This window comes from Balaenoptera physalus (assembly GCF_965194825.1).
Source record: "Balaenoptera physalus genome assembly, chromosome: 5".
Lineage (NCBI taxonomy): Eukaryota > Metazoa > Chordata > Mammalia > Artiodactyla > Balaenopteridae > Balaenoptera > Balaenoptera physalus.
Window position 1 is genome coordinate 78,640,097 of NC_138884.1, and position 27,536 is coordinate 78,667,632.

General features: G+C 35.4%; 1 protein-coding gene across 11 annotated transcripts in view; it reads left to right on the plus strand.

Moving 5' to 3' along the window:
• FRYL (FRY like transcription coactivator) overlaps window positions 1–27,536 on the plus strand; it is a 295,730-nt gene that overhangs the window by 204,588 nt on the left and 63,606 nt on the right. For all 11 annotated transcript variants that reach the window (XM_082462445.1, XM_082462454.1, XM_082462452.1 and 8 more), the window contains 16 exons: window positions 400–532; window positions 2,837–2,944; window positions 6,862–7,099; window positions 8,518–8,703; window positions 8,971–9,057; window positions 10,546–10,814; window positions 13,459–13,654; window positions 14,320–14,444; window positions 16,063–16,120; window positions 18,438–18,529; window positions 20,765–20,937; window positions 22,455–22,615; window positions 23,490–23,600; window positions 24,427–24,581; window positions 24,900–24,999; window positions 26,107–26,275. In XM_082462445.1, coding sequence (XP_082318571.1) covers window positions 400–532; window positions 2,837–2,944; window positions 6,862–7,099; window positions 8,518–8,703; window positions 8,971–9,057; window positions 10,546–10,814; window positions 13,459–13,654; window positions 14,320–14,444; window positions 16,063–16,120; window positions 18,438–18,529; window positions 20,765–20,937; window positions 22,455–22,615; window positions 23,490–23,600; window positions 24,427–24,581; window positions 24,900–24,999; window positions 26,107–26,275 — 2,361 coding nt within the window. The remainder of the gene's footprint in view (window positions 1–399; window positions 533–2,836; window positions 2,945–6,861; window positions 7,100–8,517; window positions 8,704–8,970; window positions 9,058–10,545; window positions 10,815–13,458; window positions 13,655–14,319; window positions 14,445–16,062; window positions 16,121–18,437; window positions 18,530–20,764; window positions 20,938–22,454; window positions 22,616–23,489; window positions 23,601–24,426; window positions 24,582–24,899; window positions 25,000–26,106; window positions 26,276–27,536) is intronic.

Consider the following 27,536-nt stretch of genomic DNA (forward strand, 5'->3'; position numbering starts at 1 on the left):
CACACATGTATATATTTGCCTATGAAAGTATATATTTGCCTGGTTATTCCAGTGTACAGAGTGATTCAAAAATGAATACTTTTTTTTATAATGTCCATAAGTTATGTTAAAAGTCTTCTGGTTAAATATTTTCTCACATGATACTATTCACTGCATTTTGTCCTTCCTTCAAATTAATTTCAGTTGTGTGCATAATTTTTACACATTTTCTCCAATATACTGAAGCAAATTATCAGGGAGAATAGTATGTCAAAGTCAGAACTCCTTCTTTTGTAACAAAAATAAGCTAATGTAATTTAAAGGTTGATAGGCTTTTATTTTTTACAGAAAATAATTGTAACTATTCTTTATCTAACTTTTGACATTTTATAACTGTGAGGTTTTCTCCCCCCTTCCCAGGAATGTCTGTTTACTATCCTCAAGTGAGAAAAGCGTTAGACAGCATTCTCAGACATTTGGACAAAGAAGTCGGAAGACCAATGTGTATGACTAGTGTGCAGATGTCTAATAAGGAGCCTGAAGATATGATTACGTATGTAGTCAATTATTTCTCTTCATTGCTATTTCAGTTTTCATAAGTAAAGTGGGTTGATTCTTGCTTGTTTCCTTCCTTGTTTCCTTCCTTTCTCTTCTGGAGTTCGCCCCTATTGCCATCTGCGGCAGTTTTTAATACAGCGATTCCTCCCACAGGCTCAGTTTTACTCTTTAAAGTGCTGTCAAACCAGTATAGATAGCAAAAGTCATCCTGGATCCGTCCAGTTTGTTGTCAGTGATGAGGCCTTATACTTATTCTGTGAGCGAGAGAGAAATGCTAGTGACCCCAGATGTGTGTGGACATGGTTGGTTTATTAAGTCAAACAAATGCTCTTATTTCCAGAGCCTTGTTCAACAAAAAAAGAAAACCTGAAAATCTCCTGGGAACTGAGGGTGCAGAGGGGAATAACGTATGAGTGGCTTTTTGTGTGAGAAACTGTACCTCATCTCACCCCCACCCCACTGCCAGCACTGCTTGTCAACCCATGTTTTCTTCCCTTATTGTTAGGGACTTCCTCCTCAGGAAGATATATTTTATGGCAACAACTTTTACTTGCTAGGAAGTGTCTACATATTCTTTATAAGAGGACTTTTTTTAAGGTGTTAATATCTGCATTGTACATCTTAGATAACCAAATTGGATATTGGATCTCTCAATTAATGCATAGTTACTATATACTAGAAAATCTTAATATCTCTGAGAGTTTCTCTAATGCGAAGTTTTTTTTCCTGCGTTACTTTCTCTGGGAAGGCTTCATCCTTTTTGTCACACTTTCCTCATTTCTGCCTGTAAATTTGCCCTCACTGAGTTCCTCTGGCTGCATATGTAGGGGCTTCAATGACAGCAGTGTCAGCATTCCCTGGTCAGCTAGTTCCTCTGTAACTCCATTAATGTTTGATTCATATTGGGTTGACCAAAAAGTTTGTTTGGGTTTTTCCATAAGATGTTACAGAAAAACCCAAGCAAGCTTTTTGGCCAACCCAATATTTCACTCCCAGTATTCACTTTTCCTTTCTTTGCTGTACTTTAATCTTTGTTGGCCAGTTTCCTGTTTTGATTATCCATTTTTGTCAGATGGATACTCACCTGAGTTTACCCCTGGAGACAAGGAATCAACACAACTACATAATTTGCCATGTATGTGTGAACCGAATAACAGATGTGCAGTGACCAATCATGACAGACTTTGAAAAAATTAATGTGATTAAGTCACTGGTTATGATACACATCTGTTTTTTACATCCTGATTTGTGCACTGAGGAGCTAATAGGGAAGCTTGGCTATACAATTACTTACAGTTAATGGTAACAGAAAATTGAACCACATTGTTGGAGACTGATACTATTTAACTAAATTGTGGTAACTGAAATTCATGCATGTTGGAACCAAGCTGAGAAAACTGACTGTATATAAAATCACTGAAAGTAAGTAGTAGGTCCATTGCCATGATAATGGATACTGAGCCGAAAACTCTTAAAACATCCAAGTTCTTGTCTATATAAGAATTATTTTATTGGGCCAATTGAAGAATAATTTGGGTAAAATAAATTAACAGCTTCCCCTTGAAATGTAGACCAAAATAAAAACCAGTATATAAAAGGTTAGATATTTAAAATAAATAAAATCATTGAATAACTAGGGGAAAATACAGAAGAATTAAATTGTATCAAGCCTCTGGAGGAACCAGGGTTTTCAAAACTTCATATATTTTATTACATAAAAATTTTAAATATGTTTGTGTGTGTCTGTGTGTGTGTGTGTACATTCTGAAGTAAAATAAAAAGACAAGAAAAAACAACTCCAACAGTAGTATATGAGAATGTCTGTTTTCTAAAACCCTTGTTAGTATATGAGATTAAGAGAAAGAAAAAATTTTGTTGATTTTATAGACCCCCCCCCCAAATAACTAATATTTGGTTATTTAATGTCAATTTTATTATTTTAATAATTAAATATTTTCAAAGGTTAAATATTATATATTTAATTCTATTTGAAACAATTATAATATAAATAATTTACTTAAATAATACTTATTTAAACATAATAGTTGTTATACTTGTTTTTAATCACTGAAAACCTTTTTTGCTGGCTACCTGTGTTTTTTTCCTGAATTATCCATATATTCTTTTCTGCATTTATAAACTGATAATTATTTACTGGATTTGTATATGCTTTTTAAAATAAATACATTAAACTTTTGGAGGTGGGCTCATTTTCTGTAATAATTTTTCCAAGTTTGCTTTCATTGTCTGGTGTATGTAAGATTCTTCTTATTAAGTCCTCTTGTGATCTGTTTTTCAGGGGGGAAAGAAAACCCAAAATTGATTTGTTTAGAACTTGTATTGCTGCTATTCCAAGGTTGATTCCTGACGGTATGAGCAGAACTGACCTCATTGAATTGTTAGCAAGGTAAATGAGAATTACTGTTTATGAGGTTACCTTTTATCTCTTTAAATCTCTTTAAATTTCTAATGCACCCCTGTTACTATTATCACTAAAAAAGTAGTGATAAAGACATTTTTAATCCTTTATTTGATAACTTTCTAAACTCCCATTTTGTCTTTTACGTTTTGTTAACACTTTCTCCTCACTCATTTTTTGTTGTTGTTGTTGATGAAATTTAATCTCAAGATGTATTTAATGACTTTTATTTAATTTCATGGCAGAGAGGTCAAAGCCTTTCTTTCCCCAGGGAATGAGAGCAACGAATGACTTAATATCCTAAATGAAATCCTGAAAGTATCTTTTTTTTTTTTAACATCTTTATTAGAGTATAATTACTTTACAATGTTTTGGTAGTTTCTGCTTTAAAACAAAGTGAATCAGCTATATGTATACATATATCCCCATATCCCCTCCCTCTTGTGTCTCCCTCCCACCCTCCCTATCCCACCCCTCTAGGTGGTCACAAAGCACTGAGCTGATCTCCCTGTGCTATGCGGCTGATTCCCACTAGCTATCTATTTTACATTACATGTCCATGCTACTCTCTCACTTTGTCCCAGCTTACCCTTCCCACTCCCCTTGTCCTCAAGTCCATTCTCTACATCTGCGTCTTTATTCCTGTCCTACCCCTAGGTTCTTCAGAGCCATTTTTTTTTAGATTCCATATATATGTATTAGCATACGGTATTTACTTTTCTCTTTCTGACTTACTTCACTCTGTATGACAGACTCTAGGTCCATCCACCTCACTACAAATAACTCAATTTCATTTCTTTTTATCACTGAGTAATATTCCATTGTACATATGTGCCACATCTTCTTTATCCATTCATCTGTCGATGGACACTTAGGTTGCTTCCATGTCCTCGCTATTGGAAATAGTGCTGCAATGAACATTGGGGTGCGTGTGTCTTTTTGAATTACGGTTTTCTCAGGGTATATGCCCAGTAGTGGGATTGCTGGGTCATATGGTAGTTCTATTTTTAGTTTTTTAAGGAACCTCCATACTGTTCTCCATAGTGGCTGTATCAATTTACATTCCCACCAGCAGTCCTCACTCATTTTTTAACTGTTAAAGTTCTTCTGGATTCCCCTACAAATCCTATTTTTAAATTCCTTGCCTTTCCATATAGTACTGTTTCTTGGGACCTTTCATGTTGTCTCTTAACATATGGGCATTATCGGTGTGTGACAGCCCCACTGGGCAATTAATTAGTGTGTTAACTCCTACAGTCATTTCTTTAGCACCTAGGGTGATAACCAGGTCTCATTTTTAGTTTTTCCTCTTATTGCAGAGCCCATAGCATTCAAGTTTTTATCTCTTTCCTCTACTAGGCTCTATAAGTGAGTAAATAACATGACATCCAAACTAACCAGCTCCCAAAAGTAATTCTAAGTTGATTTGAGGTGATGGCCTTTTGAAAAACCGCTTTGTTGACATAGTTGGGGATTCTCTTTAGATAAGGGGTCAGCAAACTTTTTTTCTTAAAGGACCAGATAGTAAATATTTTAAGATTTGCAAGTCACATGGTCTCTGTCACAGTTACTCATCTTTGCCACTGTAGTGCAGAAGCAGCCACCTGTGAAGGCTCCTGGCTGGATTTGGCCCTTGAGCCATGGTTTGCTGGCCCCAGCCTAAAGGGAAAACCAAGTGCAAAGACTATCAGGGCAGTGATACTTGATCACATTGAAAGACGTTTACTGCTCGCTGGGTACTTATCACTAAGTCTTAAGTTAAATTCACAATGGATAAACAGTTAATAGACCACACCAGCAACCTTTTCTACCTCCTTGAAAACACCTAGCATTTCACACACCTGCGCACTACCTATCCTCTGCAGTTGCGGGTTGCACTCAGACCTTGAATGGTATTGGTGTCTTTTAGGATTACGAGGAGAAGAAAGGGGTTACTTTGAAACTTTGCACCATGAGATAAATTCATCCCTTCCTACTCTGTCTCTTAACTCTTGCTGTAAATTAGATTGCAGAGTTACGAAGGTCTTGTCAGTGTTAGGGAGGGAAAATAAGTTGTAATTATTTATAATGCTGTTCCTTGGGAAAGCAGTAAACAACTCTCATTCACTTCTGCTCTTACTCCTCCCACCTCAGTTTATAACTCACCTGCATCTTTGTGGACGGCAGTCCATATCCCCCACCAAAATGAAGTTGCATCTCCAAGGGGCAGGGATAGAGGAGCCTTGTAAAGGAGCAAACATCTCGACAGTGATTGACAATTTGCTTTGCTATTTATAATACTTTGCTTCTTTCCCCTGTGGTATTCACTTACCAATTAGTTTATTTTGGCAGAAAGAAAGATTCTAGGGTCTGCTTACTTTGTCCCCAACTCCTATCGTTTGGAATTGTGATGTCTAAATCTTATTTACTTAGAAATAAAGTAAGCAAACAAACAAAGCAAAGATACACTGTAAATTTGCAGACCTGTCTTGCTGTCTCTAGGGAAGGTCAATTTGTTCTCGTGCCTTAAATTATCCAGGCACCATTCTCTTCATGGCTATACCACGAGTCACACAGATAGGTGTAAATTCATGGATTTAAGGGATGTTAAAATGACCTTTAAAGCCAGCAGCACAGAGTCAGTCACTCTCCTAGCCCACAGTATTGCCTTTGGTGCCACTATCAGAGACAGAACACTGGGCTAGAGACCCTTGATCTGACCCCATGTGGTACTTCCAGTGCGCTGCTCTAACTGCTGCTGCTTTGTGGCTCACTCCTAGGTCTCTGTAGCTGTAATACATTTTCTCCTCAGTCTCATGGTCAGTTGAACGTTGGCTTAGTGAAGACCAGAACTGAGCTCAGCAGGGCGAAGACCGTGTATCTCCTCTCACCTAAATCACGCAGCTCTCTTCCTCTATCATTGAGGATAACTGCATCTTTCCAGCTGCCCAAGCATGTAACTGTGGCATACTTTTCAATACACCTGCTTTTCTTTATTCATTCAGGCTCTTTCTAACTCTGATGCATGTGTCTTGATGGTCAATCATGAAAATAATACTCTACAGCCCCAAACAGAAACTCATATTCATATAGCAATATATATTGGTAGCTTCACTGCTGCAGCCATGTTTTATGATTTTCTTGTTTATCATTCTCTTCTTTAAGTTCCATTAAAATCCTTTAACTAATATTAATTCATGTCCTCATATTGTATTGATGTCTTTAAAAGGTAATTATATATAGCCTCTCCTATAATTTATTTAGACTTAAACTCTTGAAGACCTTATGGGTTAGTTTGACACATTTTTTTTTTCATTTTCTTTCTAGGCATACCCCACTTATGAAGTTACTCCTAAATTTATTCTCATTCTCACTGTCAAGAATTATTTCTGTTAAACTGATTCCATCTTGATTTGTTGTATTTCTTTCTTCACAATCAGCCATCTTATGTTTAACTGTAACCTCAGCAGCATGAAAGGAATGATAGAGATAAATCATGTCCTTTCCAGTAAAGGACTAAATAAATATGAGCTAGCGCTAAGGTATTATATGATTGGATGTAATTTTTGATTGATTATAGGATAACATATGGCATTTTAAGGATTAAAGAATTTTTTTAATATAATTCTGATTTGTCAATCTGTGCTTTCTAAAGTACAACATTTGAATTATGATCAAACTTATTATTCTGAATTATATTACAAGTATCAGCTAATATTAGTAGATTGACGTGTGAATTTAAATAAATGAATATAGTTTAGCATAAGGATGAATATAGCACAAAAAGTGAACATTGGTTCCTATCTTCTTACTTCTTATGAACCAATTGAGAGGATATATTTTTTAAATTCTTAGTTTTACGTTTTAGATGATAAAACTCTTTGGAAGGTTTTTGAGGTTTGCTAATGGAATTTTGTTCTTGGTAGGCTCACAATTCATATGGATGAAGAACTACGTGCTCTGGCTTTCAATACTCTGCAGGCACTAATGCTTGATTTTCCAGATTGGCGGGAGGATGTTCTTTCAGGATTTGTTTATTTTATTGTTCGTGAAGTGACCGATGTCCATCCCACGCTTCTTGATAATGCCGTAAAGATGTTGGTGCAATTAATAAATCAGTGGAAACAAGCAACCCAAATGCATAACAAAAACCAGGACTCACAGGTACCAAACTCTTTTGTAGTGTCTCTTTGTATGTGGTCAGTGGTCGATGACCAATGATGATGTTAAAACATATTGACTTTCTCAAAAACTAAAAGTTTTATTAGTTTTACTTCCTTTCAAAGTGTTTGTAATCCCTTAAGCAGTACTTTCCTATAGTTTATATATTAAATACATAACATTTGTGTGTCCAACCTTTCCAACTTTCTTTCTTTGGTAATAATTATTTTTAGTTTTTATTTTTATTTATTTATTTTAAAATATATTTATTTTTTGGCCGCATTGGGTCTTTGTTGCTGCGCACGGGCTTTTCTCTGTAGTTGCGGGGAGCCGGGGCTACTCTTCGTTGCGGTGCATGGACTTCTCATTGCGGTGGCTTCTCGTGTTGCAGAGCACAGGCTCTAGGTGTGTGGGCTTCAGTAGTTGTGGCACACAGGCTCAGTAGTTATGGCTCGCGGGCTCTAGGGCACGCGGGCTTCAGTATTTGTGGCACATAGGCTCAATAGTTGTGGCTCGCGGGCTTAAGTAGTTGTGGTGCACGGGCTCAGTGGTTGTGGCACACGGGCTCAGTAGTTGTGGCTCTCAGGCTCTAGAGCGCAGGCTCAGTAGTTGTGGTGCATGGGCTTTGTTGCTCTGTGGTATGTGAGATCTTCCCAGACCAGGGCTCGAACCCGTGTCCCCTGCATTGGCAGATGGATTCTTAATCACTGAGCCACCAGGGAGGTCCCGGTAATAATTATTTTTAAATGAACGTAGAAACTAGAGGCAATTCTAGCTCACATTTAGGTTGTTTCCAATATATTTAAAGCTGATATAATAAAAAATTTTGGTAGCCTTTCAGATGAGTTATTTGATTGTTTTCTCAAAGGCACCAGTCCCCATTTCACATATACAGTACGTGTGCTTCTTAACCGTAAAAGGTGCTCAAATTATTGATTTGTGATAATGTGTTAAGTCATAGAATCTTGGAATATTAGAGCTAGATCATCTAAGCCAACCCAGCTTCTCAACCTTTAAAGAGCCTACAAATCACAGGGGCCTGAGAATCTCTCTTTTTAACAAGCTCCTAGGTGATGCCACGTTGCTGGTCCACACTTCGAGTACAAAGGATATCATCCAATCCCCTCATTTTCAATATAGAAATGTTAGACCAGTAGTGATTTTAAGTGTCAGCTCTAAGGCTTTTACAAAGTAGCCAGAGAGTGATAGAACTTAGGTACAGAATTCCTGTTCAGACTGCCAATTAAATGCTTTTTTCACTATGTGACTATGACATTTTTATAAATTAAATGTTATTTAAATTTCTTGAGCTGAGACAGACCTATAGCCATCATTTTTATGATTTGCTTTACTCTTTAGTAATTGCTTTACTAGAATGTCTATACATACATATATTTTTTAACTTCTGTTTATTTTTCAAGCATGGTATGGTTAATGGAGCTTCTCATCCCCCTCCTCTGGAAAGGAGCCCGTATTCCAATGTATTCCATGTGGTTGAAGGGTTTGCACTTGTCACTCTCTGTAGCAGTCGACCTGCCACTAGGAGATTAGCTGTCAGTGTCCTTAGAGAAATACGGGCTTTATTTGCACTTTTGGAAATACCTAAGGTAAGATTTAGATATCTCATCCAGCTATCTAATGAAAGTACTTAAAAACTCCTTTTGTCCATCCTTATTCCATTTCTGTTTTTACCATGCAAGGATAATTTGCTTTATAACAAGATCTTTTTGACAGGGTCTGAGCTCACCCACCTACCTGCCCTCGATTCCATTTGTAACAAATAGGGCTAAAGTGAGTTTTAATGTTTACCTAGGTTTGACGGCTTTTCTTAAACATTCCTAAACTTTTTTAGACATGTGATGTCTTTTTTATAGGGTGATGACGAATTAGCCATAGATGTGATGGACAGACTGAGCCCATCCATCCTTGAGAGCTTCATCCATCTCACTGGGGCCGATCAGGTAACTTTAATGATTTTGTGCTCTTCAGTCGTGTTTTGGAACTTAAGACATACATACATACATGAGTTTCTTTTACAAATGTCATGCATTAGAAAGTATTTTTGAAAATGGTAAAGTGCTTTAAAAACAAAAAATACTTTAAAAAAAGTGGCATACACACACACAAAGTGGCACTAGTTTATGCTATGGTCAGTACTCTTCCCACAGAAATAAAGATATTTTATCTTTGTAAAATTCCAACCATTCCAATCTAAAAAGTTTCTCTTAAACCTGAAGTTGCTATCGACTACTGTTTGCTATTTATTACGGTATATAATATTCTTGACCTCTATATGCTGGTTGAAAGGCTATGGAGAAAATTTTTGTTGAAATTCGAAGCAAAAAATTGTGCTCTGCACCTTCAGTAAGTGTATTTGTTTGCTTTGCCATGTAAATTTAAGTGCATAGAGTGAATATATAGTATTTTATGCCTGAGTCATACGTAATTTGACTCATTAAAATGAAGAAAAACACTTTGTCAACACATACATAAGAAAGCTGATGCCAGCTTTCTTAATTTGGCTTGGGGGAAGAAAAGGTCATATATCAAGATTTCAAAACTGATGTAAGAATAACCATGACACTTTACTACTTGAAATTATTTTCTTCCCGTTTTGGAATACCTGGACAAGAGGTTTCTGTGCTTTCCACGTAACACATGGCTCTCATACCTCACGAGTTACATGTAACCAAGAGAGATATTAATAAAATTTTATAAACCTAAGAGATGGTTATAAACCTGTGCAATTTAAAGCATTCTGTTTTAGATTATTAACCATGAATTGAGAAATAGATGGCTCTCTCTAGTGCCAAAAGCAGTGCCTGACTCGGAGCGGGTACTTTATAAATATCTGTTGAATGATCGAGTGAATTGGGCCTCTGTTCAGTTTAAGACTCCGGTTTTTGTTGTTGTTTTGTTGTCATTGTTGTTGTTTGAATCATAAATAATTTGTTCTGAAGGTAAGTCTTTATCTCTTTCAGTCTAATATTCAGTCTTGGAATATTATTGAGCAAATATTTGAGAATATGTACCTCTGGAGAGGAGCCCATTTCCCCATCTGTTCCACTTATGCATATATAGGGCACATCAGCATGAAAGTTAATGGTTCATTTTTGAGTTCTCTAGCAGCTTCAGTATGCCCGTGAAAGTTGCATATTCATACATGAATTACATAAGTAGTGGTTCTTAAACTTTTTGGTTTATGGATCTTTTTTGAGACTAACACAAACTATGGAATCTCTCTCCAGAAAATTGCATGTACACATGTGCACAAAACAGCTTATATGCAGTTTCAGGAATTCTCTGCTCATATTACCCCTGTTTAAGAACCTCTGTTCTAGAAACTAGCAATAGGCCACTTATAGTTAAAAGCAATTTATATGGCAAAACTTTGAAAGTTGTTGAAATATGCAATAATCAATTGGTTGTTTTTTTTTTCCTCTTCATAGACTACTTTGCTGTATTGCCCTAGCTCAATAGATTTACAGACATTAGCAGAATGGAACTCTTCTCCTATTAGCCACCAGTTTGATGTGATTAGTCCATCGCACATATGGATATTTGCACATGTGACCCAAGGCCAAGATCCATGGATTATAAGTCTCTCCAGTTTTTTAAAGCAAGAAAACCTTCCAAAACACTGCCCTACAGCTGTGAGCTATGCTTGGATGTTTGCATACACAAGACTTCAGTTGTTATCCCCACAAGTTGATATAAAGTAAGTTGTTTTTCTAGTGCAAGTTTTAAAATGTATAGACTGTCAGCCTTCATAAGGTATGCATTTGAAAAGTTCTACAAATTGAAAATCCCATAAATAACATGCCATAACATACTGGTATGTGAAGAAGGGAGATGAAAGTTGTAAAGGACCCAGTCTCATTATCCTTTCATTCTTTTCGTATAATTTGGTCTCACCAAATTGTAATCGTTCATTCACTTAATCACACACTGCTTGGTACGTAGTTTGTGTCCAGTGAATGAAAGAATTAATGAGGAAATCATCCGAAGATGAATATGGATGTGAGTATAGATAAGTTTGTAGATAAAGGGTGAGAAGTAAAGGGAAACCGAGTTCAGTGACCTTACTTTTCCTGACAACATTGTAAGGAAGGCCGTCCACTGTGAGGGATGCGTGATAATGACATTGGTTGTAGTTCTGAGGATAATGGTAAAGAGTTGGAGTAACTGGTGATGTGCTGGAGAGTTGACCAAGGCTTTATAACTGCAGCTTAGTCTTGCTCTTAAATTTTAATGAGAATTTGTTTGAGTTTGAGTTCCTGATTTCACCTTATCCGATATGCCATTGATCAGATTGCATGGCATGAGTCCTCCTATCATATAACTTGACCATATAAACCCAACACCTGGATAAACTTAACACCTTCAGCTCATATGAAAGCCTGCACAAACCTGGCTCCTCCAGTCTGTACTTTCTCCCTTACTTTCTATCAATGCTATCCATGTACTCTATGTTGGAACCAAAATAAACCTCTCAGAGTTCACTGAATGTGGTCTGCAGTGTCTATTCCGTGAGCTTGTGTTCACATGAACCGAGAATGCCTTTTGTTTTCTTTATGCTCTGCCCATATCTGACGCATCGCAAAGTCCACCTTATTTTTAAAGCCTTCTCTTATATCTCCAACCCAGAGTAATTATTCCTTCTTTTGCATTTGTGTGTATCTATATATACACATATATATAAACATATATATATATATATATATATATATACGCACATATATTTTTTGTTTTTGTTTTTACTGTTTATATATATATATATATATATACATATTAATTATATATCTATGTAGATTCTCAGGTATTGTGTATTGGATGCTGGTTTTTTAAAGAAGATTGACACTTGCCACCTTGTGTAACATTTATGAACTTATTTAGTCTCCTTTAATTACCATATTTTAAATTATAAGCCCCTCTCCTACCACCATTCCCTATATCCCCTTTCTGCTCTATTTTTCTTCATAAAACTTAGCGCCATCTGACATTGTTTTATTTCTGTATTATGTATCTCCCCTAGCACACATGATGGCAGTGATTTTTTTTTTTTTTAGCAGGTTTCTGTTTTTGGTTTTTTTTACTGCTGTCACAGTGCTCTGAACATTTTTAAAATACTGAGAAACTGTTGACGAATCAGTGAAACGATATGTATTATTTATCAATAGATTATAAATCTATTGAAGGTGAGGACTAAAACTTAGTATTTTTCCTGTCTTTGTTTTGCTTTCAGTCCTTAATCCCAACAAAATTTTTGGTATTTGGAAAGATTTATGGAATTGTTCCAGAATATTTTATTGGTATAATCTCTCAAAACAGAAATTTGATAGAAGCCTTAAAAATGTAGATACTCTAGGGGAGGGGGAAGGGTAAGCTGGGACAAAGTGAGAGAGTGGCATGGACATATATATACTACCAAATGTAAAACCGATAGCTTGTGGGAAGCAGCCTCATAGCACAGAGAGATCAGCTTGGTGCTTTGTGACCACCTGGAGGGGTGCGATAGGGAGGGTGGGAGGGAGGGAGACGCAAGAGGGAAGAGATATGGGGATATAAGTATATGTATAACTGATTCACTTTGTTATAAAGCAGAAACTAACATACCAGTAAAGCAATTATACTCCAATAAAGATGTTTAAAAAAAAATGTAGATATTCTTTGACTCTGCAATTCCATTTTCAGGAATTTACTCAAGAAAATAATAAAACATTTATTATAATTAAGCATATATTCAAATGTATAGTGTTGTGTATAATAGGGAAAAATTACTATTAGCTAAAATATCTGACAGTGAAAGTGTGGCGTATAAATCATGATAATCTCTATGATATAACATATGGTCATCAAAAATGATGTCATGGAAGTATATTAATTTACATGGAAGATGTTTAAATATATATGTTAAGTATAAAAAGCACGTACAAAACAAATGAAACAATATTATTCAGTTTTTATAAATTAAAGAGATGTATTTATGCCTTTATTTTAATGTATATGAATTGAAGATATGTAGAAGACTATACAGTGCTTATTTTGATTTTCATTTTGTTTTCACTTTTTTTTCCTACATTGAGCATGTATAACAAGTTATAAAATGTGACCTGATAAAATATTAACTGTACTCACAGAAATAATAGATTATGTTAAAATGATCCTATAATGTGTTTTATTTTTCAATCTAATATTTTATTCATTATATCTTATTCCAACAAGATTCAGTGGTAGTAATAAAAACTTTATGCCAACCATTTCCCCTAAATTGATAGAAATTTAGCTTTAGTTTTAAAAAAAACTTTTCAAAACATGTATTATTTATGTCTACCTGTTTTTCTTCTTCTTCTTTTTTTCAGTAGCCCCATCAATGCTAAGAAAGTAAATACTACCACAAGCAGTGACTCATACATGGGCCTGTGGAGAAACTACCTGCTTCTTTGCTGCAGTGCGGCGACTTCCACCGCATCTTCAACATCTGCGGGTTCCGTGCGGTGCTCTCCTCCTGAGACGCTGGCGTCCACCCCTGATAGTGGCTACAGCATTGATTCTAAAGTAAGTTTTCCGCATCTGCCACTGAATCCAAATGGCAGCATAAAAATAATGTTTTAAAATTTCTTTTTCAGGACAATAAAATAACTTGGTTGAAAAGTGTATTAGTTACTTGGACTAATACTGAAAATAGTTCAAGAAATCCCATTACTATTTTTATGGATTCTTAGTTGGAATCAATAATACATAAAGTTTTTCTTTTAGAATTTCCCTGGATTATGTAGGGGTACAAATAACTTGATAAGAATAGTGACATAGTCTTCACGATATGACACAAAATATTATCAGGTAGTTGGAGGAAATTGACAAAACTTAACACCTGGGTGTCTAACTTTAACACTGATGACTCTTTTAGAAGTAATTTTTTTACTCATTTTTACAGATCGAAAGAAATAGGCTGATGGAGTCAGCCTATTATATGATGATGAGTGTCTGTAAGGTATTAAGAGACCTGCAAATCCCATTTCCATTAACGAACTTGTAGTGAGCCACTGGATAAATCATTTAACTTTTTTAGATTATGTATACCACAAGTGAATTTTGAAATGACATTCATTCTAAAATGTCACCTATCCATTGTCCTTTGCCAAATACTGTTGAAATGTCACATTATTTAGTTGGATGTACTATCATTAGTGCCGGCTATAAATATAATATTTTTTTTCCAGATTATTGGCATCCCATCCCCTTCATCTTTGTTTAAGCATATAGTTCCAATGATGCGCTCTGAGAGCATGGAAATCACAGAATCCCTTGTTCTAGGTCTTGGCAGGACCAACCCAGGAGCTTTTAGGTAATTATCTTTGCATGTTTTCTCTATGCCCTAAAATAGCAAATGTGGCTACTTGGAGAGAAGGTGAGGTAGAGTACTTATTATCAGGATAGTTGCATATCAGTCCTGACTTTTACCAGCTAACTAGCCATTTAACATTTAACAGGTCATTTAATTTATCTGAGCCTTTATTTCCTCATTTTGAGTGAGTAAATAACACCATATTTTCTTCAAAGAATGATTATGGAAATCAAATATATATTACACATAAATGCGTTCTAGAAATTATAAAATGCCATGTAAATTTGTAATATTTTCCTACCTGATTTATTTACACAGTGATTCTGTTAGTTTATAATCTTGATCTGTTGCTTAAAACTGTAGTTTTTTTCCCCTTCTTGTTCAAGAGAATGACTATTCTTAAAAGAAATATTTATGTACATATTTTATATTATTCTTGGTGTTTTTGATAGTCATAAAGCAAATTCTTCATTTTTTGCCTGAGTTTCTGCTTTGTTATTGCCTGATGGATCCTGACTTTATTCTTTTGAGGTTGTCCTCCATTGATATGGGGTGATGTTTGATGTTTTATCTCCAAGATAACATATACAACAGAGAATAGGTTAATAAATTGTAATATGTCTGTAGGTGTGGGATAGCATTCATTATAAATGAAGTGTTGGAAGATAATTTTATGACAAGTAAACACACGCTCGTGCTAATGGAAAAAATGAGATACAAAAATGATCTCAATTTCTTAAAAAACAAATCCCCATAAATAGAAACAATTCTGAGGCAGATACTTTAAATGTCTGCAGCAGTTTCTATAGATGATGAAATCGTGGATGGATTTTATTTTCTTCTTATTTTTTTGTATTTTCGCAATTTTCTACAATGAGTACATTTGCAATTTAAAATCAGAATATAAGCAAAACAACAAAAAGATTATTTTCATGAAGTTCATACCCTTTGACCCATTAATCTCATTTGTAAGGGTTAATCCTACAGAGATAATCAGAAATCAAAGATTAATGTACAAAGATGTTCACTGGATAGTATTTATTTAAAAAGTTAGATAAAATTTAATGAAACAGTAATAACTGAATATGGTTAGGAAAATTATCAATACTAGAGCATTATGAATTAATTAATGGCATGTGAAAGTGGTTATGCTAGTGTTAATTAAAGAAAAAGGGATACTATTTTATATATGTTAGAATTTCAACTATGTAAAATGTATGTGGGTTGAAAATGATTGAACAGATTGTATTTACCTCTACAAATTAGAGTAAGTGGCCTATACCATTTTTTCTGTTTTCCAAATGTTCTACAGAGAGCATGTTATTTCACAATCAAAACAAAACAAAACAGGAAATTCCCTGCGGGTCCAGTGGTTAGGACTCCACACTTTCGCTGCTTAGGGCCTGGGTTTGATCCCGGATCGGGGAGCTAAGATCCCACAAGTTGCGCGGTGTGGCCAAAACCAAAACAAAACAAACAATAAAAATTGTGTTTAAAACAGTAGGATTAGGGTTAACGCTTGTTAGTTTACATCATTATATTAATATTTACATATTTCTACATGTCAGATTATATATTTAACTATTAATTAAATGAATGTATATCATTTTTCTTCTAGGGAACTAATAGAGGAATTACATCCCATAATTAAAGAAGCACTTGAACGAAGGCCAGAGGTAAGCTGTGTAGTTTTCTAGCATTAAATATTTATTTGGCAAACACTTAAAATTGGCTTCTCTATTCTGTACAATATAACAAAAGTTAGAAGTTCAGAAGTAAATAAGTCTAGTGCAGTTTTCAACATTTTAAAAATGTGTAGAACTCTTTTTCCCCCCAACAAGAGGTCTTACTCAGAAACCCATTCTGTAATACAGATATTTAATTGCTCTACCTGAAGTTAGGATGGTCAGAGTCTGGATTGGGGCCCTCTAACCTTCTCTGTAAACGACCAGATAGTATTTCCATCTTTGCAGGCCATCCTGTCTCTGTTGCAGCTGCTCAGTTTTGCTGCCTAGACAACTAAACAAGTGCGTGTTCCTCTATAGTCCAATAAAGCTCTGTTTATAGTTACTGGCAGCAGTGGGTCAGATCTGGCCTGAGGGCTGTGTTTTACCAAGCCCAGGTCTAGATCCCCAAATCTACACATCAGGTTCAGAGCACCTTTCAGAAGCCACATGTCTTTTGGGACAGATGATATGTAATCCGTAATTATAACAATTATTCTGCACTCAAATAAAGTCATAGATAAAGGATTGTATGAGCTACAGAGAAGAAAGCCTCTGATTCTGCCTGTGGTGTAAGAGAATGCTTTATAGGTGAAGCATGACATTTGAGGTGAATTTTTGAAGCATATTCCCCAGTGGACAAGCAAGGGAAAGACATTCTAGGTAGAGGAACAGCATTTGCAAACTTTATTTAAAAATTTTGGACATGGCAAATTTTTCTTTGTAATTATGTTATGGGGAAAGTGACTGAATGTTAGGCTGGAAAGCAAAAAAGGAACTATCTTATGAAAGGCTCCTGGTTTCAGCTTTATCCAGTAGACCAGTGGCAGTGCCCCATATGGCAGTGGAATGTGAGAATTAGCCGGGAGAGCTTGCTAAAAATTATAGATTCCTGGGCCTATTCAATGAGAATCCCTGGAATAGAACTCAGAAATCTGTTTTTTTAAGCACCTTAGATGAGTCTGATGTAGAACATTGAATGAGAGTCACTGCTATTAATGTTGGAGATCCTCTGAGGAATTTTAGCAGGAGAGGGAGATGGTGACAATAGCTACTTTTTATAGGGACCTTAAAACAGCATCTGTAATTCTTCACTCCTCCTTTGTAATTCAGCCCTGTGGAGTAGTGATAGTATCTCCATTTTGTAACTGATTAATTTTTGTTTCAGAATGATCGTGTGGTTACAGTGCAAAAATCATTTATTAGAGCAAAGTGGAATTGGAAATAAAATTAAGTAGCAGTACTTGTACTTACAAATTTCAGGGCAAAAAGTCATCTTAGCAGGTGAATAGATATGCACAGTGATGTGCCTTGAATGTGTGATATATTTTGAGAGCATTAGACTCACAATCTTTCTATGGACACAAAATGAAAACAGGTCGACTAAAACTTTGCAAAAATCCTCAAAGACGGTTAAAAAACCATTTCATTCAATATGAATTGCAGCAAACTTCATAAGAGCTAAAAGAAACAGTAAATTTAATGAATTGGTTACCCACAAATTGGCCTGCTTTTGGAAGGCAGAAAACTGGATTGTGGACATGAAAGTGAATGACTGATTTTTAATTGCTCTGTATTATGAAAATTATATCATAAATGACATAATGAGCTATAGAAGAAAGTGCTATAGGAGATTAATTATATCTTACCATTATATGAATTTCTGTTAGAAGCAGAATCAAGTTGTTACAGCTATTACCCTAGGCATTAGTACTTCGGCCCTAGTAAGACAAACATATTAGTTCATGCCATGATGATCAAAGAAATTTGTTTTTTGTTTGTATTTCTGTGTGTTAGAATTAATTGTTAAGTGAAAAACCATGGCATGAGCAAAATCTGTGGGGTTTCTCAGTCCCCTTTGTGATATTTTCCCTGCCCTTCTGTCATATTATTTGGGAGTATCTTAGGGATTCTTTACCATCCAAAGGGAACAGTTTACTAACAGTTTCAGTTCCTCTAAAGTTGTCAGATTAGCAAATCTGACCTAAAAGTAACTGTAAAGTGTAGAATTTTGTTTTCTCCCCTCATAAGTGTTAATACTGCGTAAAATGTCATTTGATTTTATTTGGCTCGTTAATTTCAAACTATCCACACATACCTTTTTGATGCAATAGCCACCAGAGTGCCCCAAATCTACCTTGCACAAGCAAAATAATGAGCCCCCAAACTCTAAGACATTCACATTATTCTTTCCAAGTTACACCAGCAAGTTTTCTGTCAACTTCCTTGAAGGATTTTTTAATTAATATCTTTGTTATCTTTGGGATAGAACATGAAACGACGCAGGCGTCGAGATATTTTACGAGTACAACTGGTACGAATATTTGAACTGCTGGCAGATGCCGGTGTCATTAGTCACAGGTCAGTATTGGATTTTGATTTTTAGAACTTTTTTAAAACTAGGGACCGTAATATTTTTCTCTAAGGAAATACAGAAAAGCACCTTTGCAACAACAAAAAATCTGTACCACTATAAACATTATTTACCAAAGAATGCATCTGGTACATTAACCCATGGCTAAAAAATGTATTGAAGATCTACCACTGGTACATACTGCTTCAGGCAAAAATTGGGTGTAATGTTCTTATGATTTTAATATTTTGGGGGATCTAGTTATCTAGGCAAGTGAACAGTAGCCTTTTTTTTTTTTTTTTTTTCCTTTTGGTGTCTGATCTATGTCTTACCTTGTTCTTAAGATCTATTTCTTCTGGAGTTGTAAAAATCATATACTTAAAGGCTAAACATTGTAAGGTTTGCAGATTCATTTCAATCAACTATTAATCTATTGTGCTAAGAAAAATTATGAAATCCAAAACCATAATTCTTGTTTCCACCCTTTACAAATAAAAAACATAAAATCTGAGCTTATTGTTGACACTAAGACCATCCCCTCGAGGAAAATTCCATCAGCTTTATGTTGAGAAATAACTATTTCCTTAGGAAGGTGATGGTGTTGCATGACCATTGAAGGAGGGAAAAAAAATAAACCTGACCATTTCCAAAAAAGATAACTGAAAAAAGATCCTGAAGAAAAAAATAGTAATAATCAAACAAGTGTTGTATTTATTGTTACTTTACCATTTGTCCTGATCATTTTTTCTCAGTGTGCCTAACACCTTTCATATTTAGCATCGAGTGCTTTTGACAAGTGCTTTCAAAATATAGCTTTAATCAAAGAGAATTCAAACCATTGATTTACTATTATAGTAAATGAAAAGCAAATGAAAATAAAGAAAAAAGAAACATCACTTTTTTTTTTTTTTGTCCTCCACAAAAATAAAACAGTGGAAGTTTAGCCAAAGTGAATTTGACACTTGCTGAGCTTGATGCAAAAAAATTAACCTAATACACATCTGAATCCTTTTTTCCTTGATTGCTTTTAATGTAATATTAGTAACACAGTTGCATGTTTTGTTTTTGGATTTGTCTTTTTTTTTTTCCCCCAAGAGAAATCAATATAAAGTTATCTATTATGGACTATTATGGACTTTTTATTTTCTTGCTTAAGGAAAAAAAAGATGAATTCTGAATGGCAAGACAGCAGGGATCTTTAATTTGTTCACCCAATCAATCCTATGTGCCTGATTCATAGTAGGTACTCAGAGTTTATTCTGGGCCAGGTTACAGTCTACTAAATTGGTTTCCCAGCCACTAAGAAGTCATGACCCAGAGTTTAAAAAACATTCGTTTAAGGAATAAAGGAAAAAATTTCATAGTGAATACATTCAACATATTTTTATTGTTGCTCCTTTCTCTTATTTTCATGGCTGTAGGATATTTATAAAAAACTATTCGCAGCTGTGAAAGGCATGTTTAAAGTCATACATTTTAGAGGTATTTTTCAAATATAACAAGGAGAAGTTAACCAAATTACTAAAATGCTCTGAAGTAGCTACTGGTCACGTGCTTAATAACTGATGGAATAAGACTGGAATCCAGGACTTGTGACTCTAACCAAACGATCCCCTTGCAGTCAGTAGGCTTCAGGCCCGGGACCTTGGCCTCAAAGAGAATCTTACTGTAGAGATTCTTGGGGCAACTCCCGAAGTCTAAATAGAAGATTTGAAAACCAGCTCTTACTTGAATTTTCTTAAATTTTTGTATCCCCGGTAATACCTATGCCAGAATCTTGCTGAGAATAAGTACCTAATGGATATTTGATTGATTATGCTAAAGGCATAATATGAATATGCGGGGCAACTATGCGAACATATAGGATTAGTCTTTCCTCTCTCTACCTTCTAAACTGAACCTCCCTACCCCATGTGTCTCCTTATTTCTTTATTTTGAAAAGCAATATATTTTGATGGAGAGAAAATAACATTTAGCACTCACAATAGGTGATCAAAGTTGGATATGGAATTGAATAATGTAAATTACATTTGCAGTTCCTTGATTATGAAGCACCATGTATTTTTATATTTCAGTAAGGCAAAATCATGTTCATTCAATTTTTTTTATAAGTTGCACAGTGCTACGGCTATGCAAATTTTAATATATATTATTCTGATTTTGATTATTAGGAATTTATTTTGACTTAAATTATAATTTAAAATCACATTTTCTTTACCATGTATTTTCTTTAATATTTTCAGTGCAAGCGGTGGCCTTGATAGTGAAACACATTTCCTCAACAACACTTTATTGGAATATGTAGATTTAACTAGACAACTCCTGGAAGCAGAAAATGAAAAAGACTCTGACACACTGAAGGATATACGATGCCATTTTAGTGCCTTAGTGGCGAATATCATTCAGAATGTTCCAGGTACGATTTTTTAGCTCCTCAAACCATTAATGAATATTAAGGGACCATCGTATTTTTTTCTCCCCCTGAGGTTTTGTCATCTATGTTGACAAGCAACTTGTGAACATATGAAAAATATGTCAGGGTAACACAGATAGCAAGAATTTGTTTTACTTTTGAATTAGTATTAATGACTAGAAATCACAAAGCAACCCAACATAGGTTTTCAGCGACAGTCAAGACACTAACAAAAATTTGAAGAAATCAGTAGAATAAACTCTTTGGACAAACTTGTTCCAGACACAATGAGCGAAGAGCATAATGCTCCAAGTGGTATTTGAGAATAGAATTAACAAGATACATTTGACTAATGGGAGAAGGGTATAGGCACAAAAATAGAGTATAATAAGGATACAGTGTGACTCATGATTCCTTTAACAGATGTGTGCCTATTATTGAACACATACTACGTGCCAGGTACTGGTTGAGGCAGCAGGAAGATTACTATGTGCAATTGCATTTTAAAAAGTCATAAATACTTTACAAGTGTAAAAATGTGGTTATAGCCTTGGTTATAAAATGTAAATACAAATGTTTCTTTTTCTTTCTAGAAAAGAATTAAAGTTACTTTGTTACCTTAAAAAGTATATGCAAATAGTTGACTTTTAAAGTAAGACAATGGTTGTATTTTATAGGAGGGTCCTGTAAACACTTCTTTAGATACATTAATTTCAAGTGCAGATAACCTATTTTGAACTTTAGGGGCAAATGATGCTATATAGAGGAAAAGAGCATTTTTTTCCTCTAAATTTTCTGATCTGAAGCTCACTGATGTAAAGATGTAATTTAGTCCGTTACTCAACACTTGTCTGCAACTTCCACATTGGTTCATTACGGTACTATTGAGTTTCTTCCACAAGAACTGATGCAGAGAACTTGTAGAATAGATTTTTAAAGTGGAAAGAATCCTTGGAAATCATCTAAACCAGCAGCAAAGGGCAGCAGAATGGGTTTGGACTCCAGGCCTCACACTTTACTCAAGTAGATCAGCTCCCCTGTTGTCTGTTATGTATATCAAGATTCCATGTAATGATCCTTTTATAGCTGAAAAGAGCTTATATGGTCCAAAGCCCTCTCTTACCAATGAACCAAGATCCAGAGGTATGTTATGTTAATGTTTTGGCAAGGTTACCATGTAGCCAGCAACAGCCCAGGGAGAAGCAGGGTCCCGACTCTCAGCTCTGTGCCAGCCTTCAGGCAGCATTGTGACTGCCGTGAAATTCTGCTTGCCAAGATGCCGTATTTCATATAACGCTGCATCTCACATAACACTGCACTACATGATGACATACACTGCAACTTTGTTTCTGTTATTTGCATATATATAAATAATTTCTGTTACTCTGGAGGTTTGCGGTAGGTTAAAATGAAAGCTTTTGCTTTCTTTTTTTATAATATATATTCAATAATGAAGTTGACATGCGTATTAAGGAAAAAAGAAATGGAAATAATTTTTTCTACCTATTTTTTATTTACAGTACACCAGAGAAGAAGTATTTTTCCTCAACAGAGCCTTCGTCACAGTCTGTTTATGCTGTTCAGTCACTGGGCAGGTCCTTTTAGCATCATGTTTACGCCCTTGGACAGATACAGTGATAGAAATATGCAAATTAACAGACATCAGTACTGTGCACTAAAGGTATTTACCTAGAAATCTGATTTCTTTTTTCTTATGTTAAGAGTGGTGGTAAATTTTTTTGTCTCTCAGTGCCTGGTGTTATAAAAAGGATAGGGATTTCTTCAGAGTACCTGGGAGTATTAGAATATACATTTGCCTGCTGTATTCAAACATTTATACTGTAAGTTTATTTAAATGTATAAAATTCAATGCAAAAAAGTTCCAGAATCTACCAAAAATTGGAAGCCATTCTCTTAAAGAACTGAGGATTGCCTCAAAGAAATACCTATTTTTTTTTTTTTTAATTAATTTATTTATTTATTTTATTTATTTATTTATGACTGTGTTGAGTCTTCGTTTCTGTGCGAGGGCTTTCTCTAGTTGTGGCGAGCGGGGGCCACTCTTCATCGCGGTGCGCGGGCCTCTCACCATCGCGGCCTCTCTTGTTGCGGAGCACAGGCTCCAGACGCGCAGGCTCAGTAATTGTGGCTCACGGGCCCAGTTGCTCCGTGGCATGTGGGATCTTCCCAGACCAGGGCTCGAACCTGTGTCCCCTGCATTGCCAGGCAGATTCTCAACCACTGCGCCACCAGGGAAGCCCGAAATACCTATTTTTTTTTCCTACTTAAGTACTTTCTCTCGGTCTTTTTTTTTTTCTCTTCTCCTCCAATACTGTTCAAACTCCATGTCTTATCTGGTATCACGATATTTACATACTACTCATAGTAAATTTCTTCATTTCAAAAGTTACTATTTTGCTTTTCTTTATAAAGAAAAAAATTAACGATATTGTGGCTACATAAGCATGAGTAAAATATCCTGCCTCTTCTCATTAAGCAACCAACATTTAACCTCTTAAATGTTTTAAATGTAATTCTAATATTATTGTTTGAAGGCTATGTCTGCTGTACTATGTTGTGGCCCTGTTGCAGATAATGTAGGACTTTCATCAGATGGATATTTGTACAAATGGTTGGATAACATTTTGGACTCTCTGGACACAAAGGTACTTATGACAGTTCCCTTAAAATTCTATAATAAATTGTCATTGCATTGTTTAGAGTTATTGTATGGCCCACTGAACATGTCTTTTTAACATAAGATAGGTTAGAATTACAGGCAAAAAAATATATTATGTAAAATTAAATAGGATACCATAAACGTCGAGATTTGTAATTCTTATTTAGTACTCATTTGAATAATTTTAATTTCCCTTTTATATTATAGGATTAATACAGTAGTGTGTATATATATGTATATCACAATAGGGTTCTAAGTCAATAAAAGAATATTAATTGTGGAATACATTGAGATCCATGGAAAAATACATTGTTTGCTACGTTTAATTGAATTTTTTTGACCACTCTCCAATTAATCATTCCTTCTTGACCTCCTTACTCTCATTCTGTACACACACAGACTTCACAATTTAAAATAGGACTTAACATTTTTTCCCCTCAGAATAATTTTTCTATTGGGTTATCAAAAACAAGAATAAAGCTTGATAAAAATAACTGGAGAGGTTAATAACTCACTTTCCTGAAAGCACTTAATTACTGTTCATATTCATCAACCACCTCCGGGGCTCTGCTGGAGAAGAGAATTGTACTTCTAAGAGTCTTATATAAAAAGCAGGAGACCAAGCATAATTTTTCCACGTTGGTTTTTCTCCTGGCTGAATAAAATGAGAAAGAGTTGAACAAAAGGAGGCTTGAGTTTCGTGATTCAATACAGTGAATATATGCACTATATTATTTTAATTAAAATGTAGAGGAGTAGACAAATAATATATCCCTTTCTCTGTTCTGGGCAATTTTGTGACCTTTACTTAGGTTCATCAGTTGGGCTGTGAAGCAGTTACATTACTGCTGGAGCTGAACCCGGATCAGAGCAACCTGATGTACTGGGCGGTGGATCGCTGTTACACTGGTTCCAAGAGAGTGGCAGCTGGCTGCTTTAAAGCCATAGCTAATGTATTCCAGAACAGGTGCTCTAGATACTACTGTCTTTCATATTTTTTTTAGCTTTTCTTAAAAGAGAAAACATGTCCTTTTGAACTCAGAAATAATAACGAACCCGTCTTTTCTTTCCTTAAGTGCTAACAAAATTTAACCAAATACGGATAATGATCCCCATGCATCTGTTGTACCTATTGCCTTAAAAACAAAAACAAAAACAAAAACACCCCAGTCATCTCATAGGCTTAGCAGCTGCATGCCTGTAGCCTTCCCTTTATATCATGTTTATTAACTGGTGTGAAAGCCTCTAAACATTATTTTACCTAACATGTAAAATTTGTCCCTAGGGATTGTCAGTGTGACACGGTGATGCTTCTCAACCTGATACTGTTTAAAGCCGCTGATTCTTCTCGTAGTATCTATGAAGTTGCTATGCAGCTTTTACAGGTTTGTAAACAAATGTTAATTAAAATATAGTTTTGCTCGGGATTTAATGAAGCATAATAATCTATTCTTGCCTTGAAAGTATGCTAACAGTCAGCTTTATTTTTAATAGTGGGGTATGGTGTTAATTCCTGATTACCATTAGAAATAGAAGAGTAAAATAATATGGGTCATTTAAGTCTATAAATCATGCAAACTACTCAGAAGTGTCCTGTAGGGGATTCTGTATGATACCCCTCCCCTTCCCGCAGCCCCCCTTCCGCTCACCTGTGTGTGCCTCTGTGTGTGTGTGTATGTGTGTGTGTGTGTGTGTGAGTACTTATGAAAACTGAGTGGTTAAGGCCTATGTGTGCATTTAACTATTTCTGTTCAGCAGATAAGAATAATGCGAGTCAAATTTTTTTTTGAGAATCAAGTGAAAAGTAATTAGCTCTTTTATGATAACCTTTTATAATATTTCTTTATTAGACTGAGGAAAATAACCTAGAAAGTTGACTTATCAAGTGTGGATATATGATTGTATCCATTGATAATAGGGTGTGGTTCTTCACTCTTAACCAAGGGTTAAGAATGGGATTCAAGGAGATGCACATTTTTCCAAAGGGTTTGAAGTGGTATTGAGGCTGGTAGGGACCATCTTAGGAATTATACCCTGATGTCTTTAATAATTAAGAAGAAAGTTGAGTAGTGTAGCTCTTTGTATAGTGTAATGTCAAAAGAATTTTTAACTTACATTCCATACTTAATCTGTTATTAAACAAGACAGGTTTGAAGAATTTTTTTTTCAAGTATACATGTTTTTATATAGTCATAGTTTTGAACTGGAAAAGTGGTAATCTTCTTTAAGTAATTGTATATTAAGTTGCTGAAGTTATTTTCAAACTATGCTACTGGCATTCAACACAGGGAATGCAAAGCCTTGTAAAGAGTTACAGATCTTTTGCAAACATTTCTTGGAATTAGAAATTAGCACCTGAAAAACTTTACAACATATATAACTATATAGCTTTTAAACTGGAATATTTCTTGGGAGAAGATTTTATGTTTTTCATTATAGCTGAAATTTAGAGGACCCATAAAACCTTAAATTAATGGATTACATTCTTGTAGATCCTGGAACCGAAGATGTTTCGCTATGCTCACAAATTGGAGGTTCAGAGAACAGATGGGGTACTCAGCCAGCTGTCTCCTCTGCCGCATCTGTATTCTGTTTCGTATTATCAGTTGTCCGAAGAATTAGCAAGGGCATATCCTGAGCTAACTCTCGCCATATTCTCAGGTATGATCATTGAACTGGTTAATAGTTTTTCTTTAGCAACCATTTTGAAAAAAACTACTTCTAGGAAATTTAAATATATGAAATTTGAGGTTGAATCAAAACAAAACATGTCTTTATATAAGAGAATTTTTTTTCTTTAGTATGAACTCTTAACACTGATCTACCATGATATTGAGGTTGCTTATTAAAAATCTCTGCAAGGATTCTAACTTTGGCCTCCATTCTCCACCTTACCCCAGCTTTAAAAAAAAAAAAAGGTAGAAGGGGGCTTCACAGGCAATTTAAAAGTATTTCTTTAGTAGACATAGAACTTCCTGAATCTTCTGGTATGCAGTTTATCTTGTGTATTGGTCTGTCTTTAATAATAAAAATGGACAGGGATAGAGATACAAGTTTCTTTCTATAAGTAAAAGCTCTAATTTTAGGGAAAGGTCCTGCACTGCCTTAAGCAAAACTATTGCTAGGAACCCACATTGCTTTCTGGTCCAGTTTCCTTTCCTTGTGGGGCAACAAATATTCTTGCCAGGAGTTTTGAAAACATCAGGTCTATGTGTCAGGCAAGATGTCCTGTATATCTGGGCCTCCCAGGATTTAGATTTAAGATAATTTGGGGGTTCATCCAGCTTAACCTCTGGCCAATGAGCACACTATTGCAGATGCCCCCATAGTGCTTTATCCTTTAACTGAAAGGTTTTAATTTTAATATTTACAAAAGACACTCAGCTAGTTTTTCTGTTCTTCATCTGCAACAAGATCTTGTTCTAATCCAAATACTAGAAATGCACCAAAATTGGCATTCAGGGAATAACAGGGTTCTTAAGTGGATCCTTTCCTTCATTTGGGCTCAAGGCGTAGAAGCCTTAGCCTTCTTTGCACATCTTTCCACAGTACCTATTTTAGTGGTGGAGATAGTTTGATTCCCATCCCTAACTGACCTGAGTGGGGAAAAAACAACTTCAGTTCTCCTAACGTTCAGTTTTTAAAGCAGCTCACGTGTTTGGTTTGCACTGATAAATGGCAGCAGTCAAGCCCCTTCCTTTTTCCCAGCTCTCACAGTCCTGACAGCCCTTTCAAGATGGACATGGTTGGTCATCAACGCAAAGTACTAACCACTGTCAACACTAATTTTGCTGCTGCTGGGCTTCTTCTGGAGGCTCCAGCACAGAAAACAGAGGAGTCCTCTGGGTCTCAGAGGTCATGAAATTGGTCAGGATAGCAGTGGGTATTGCCATGTCCCCGGCTGCTATATGCACTTACAACC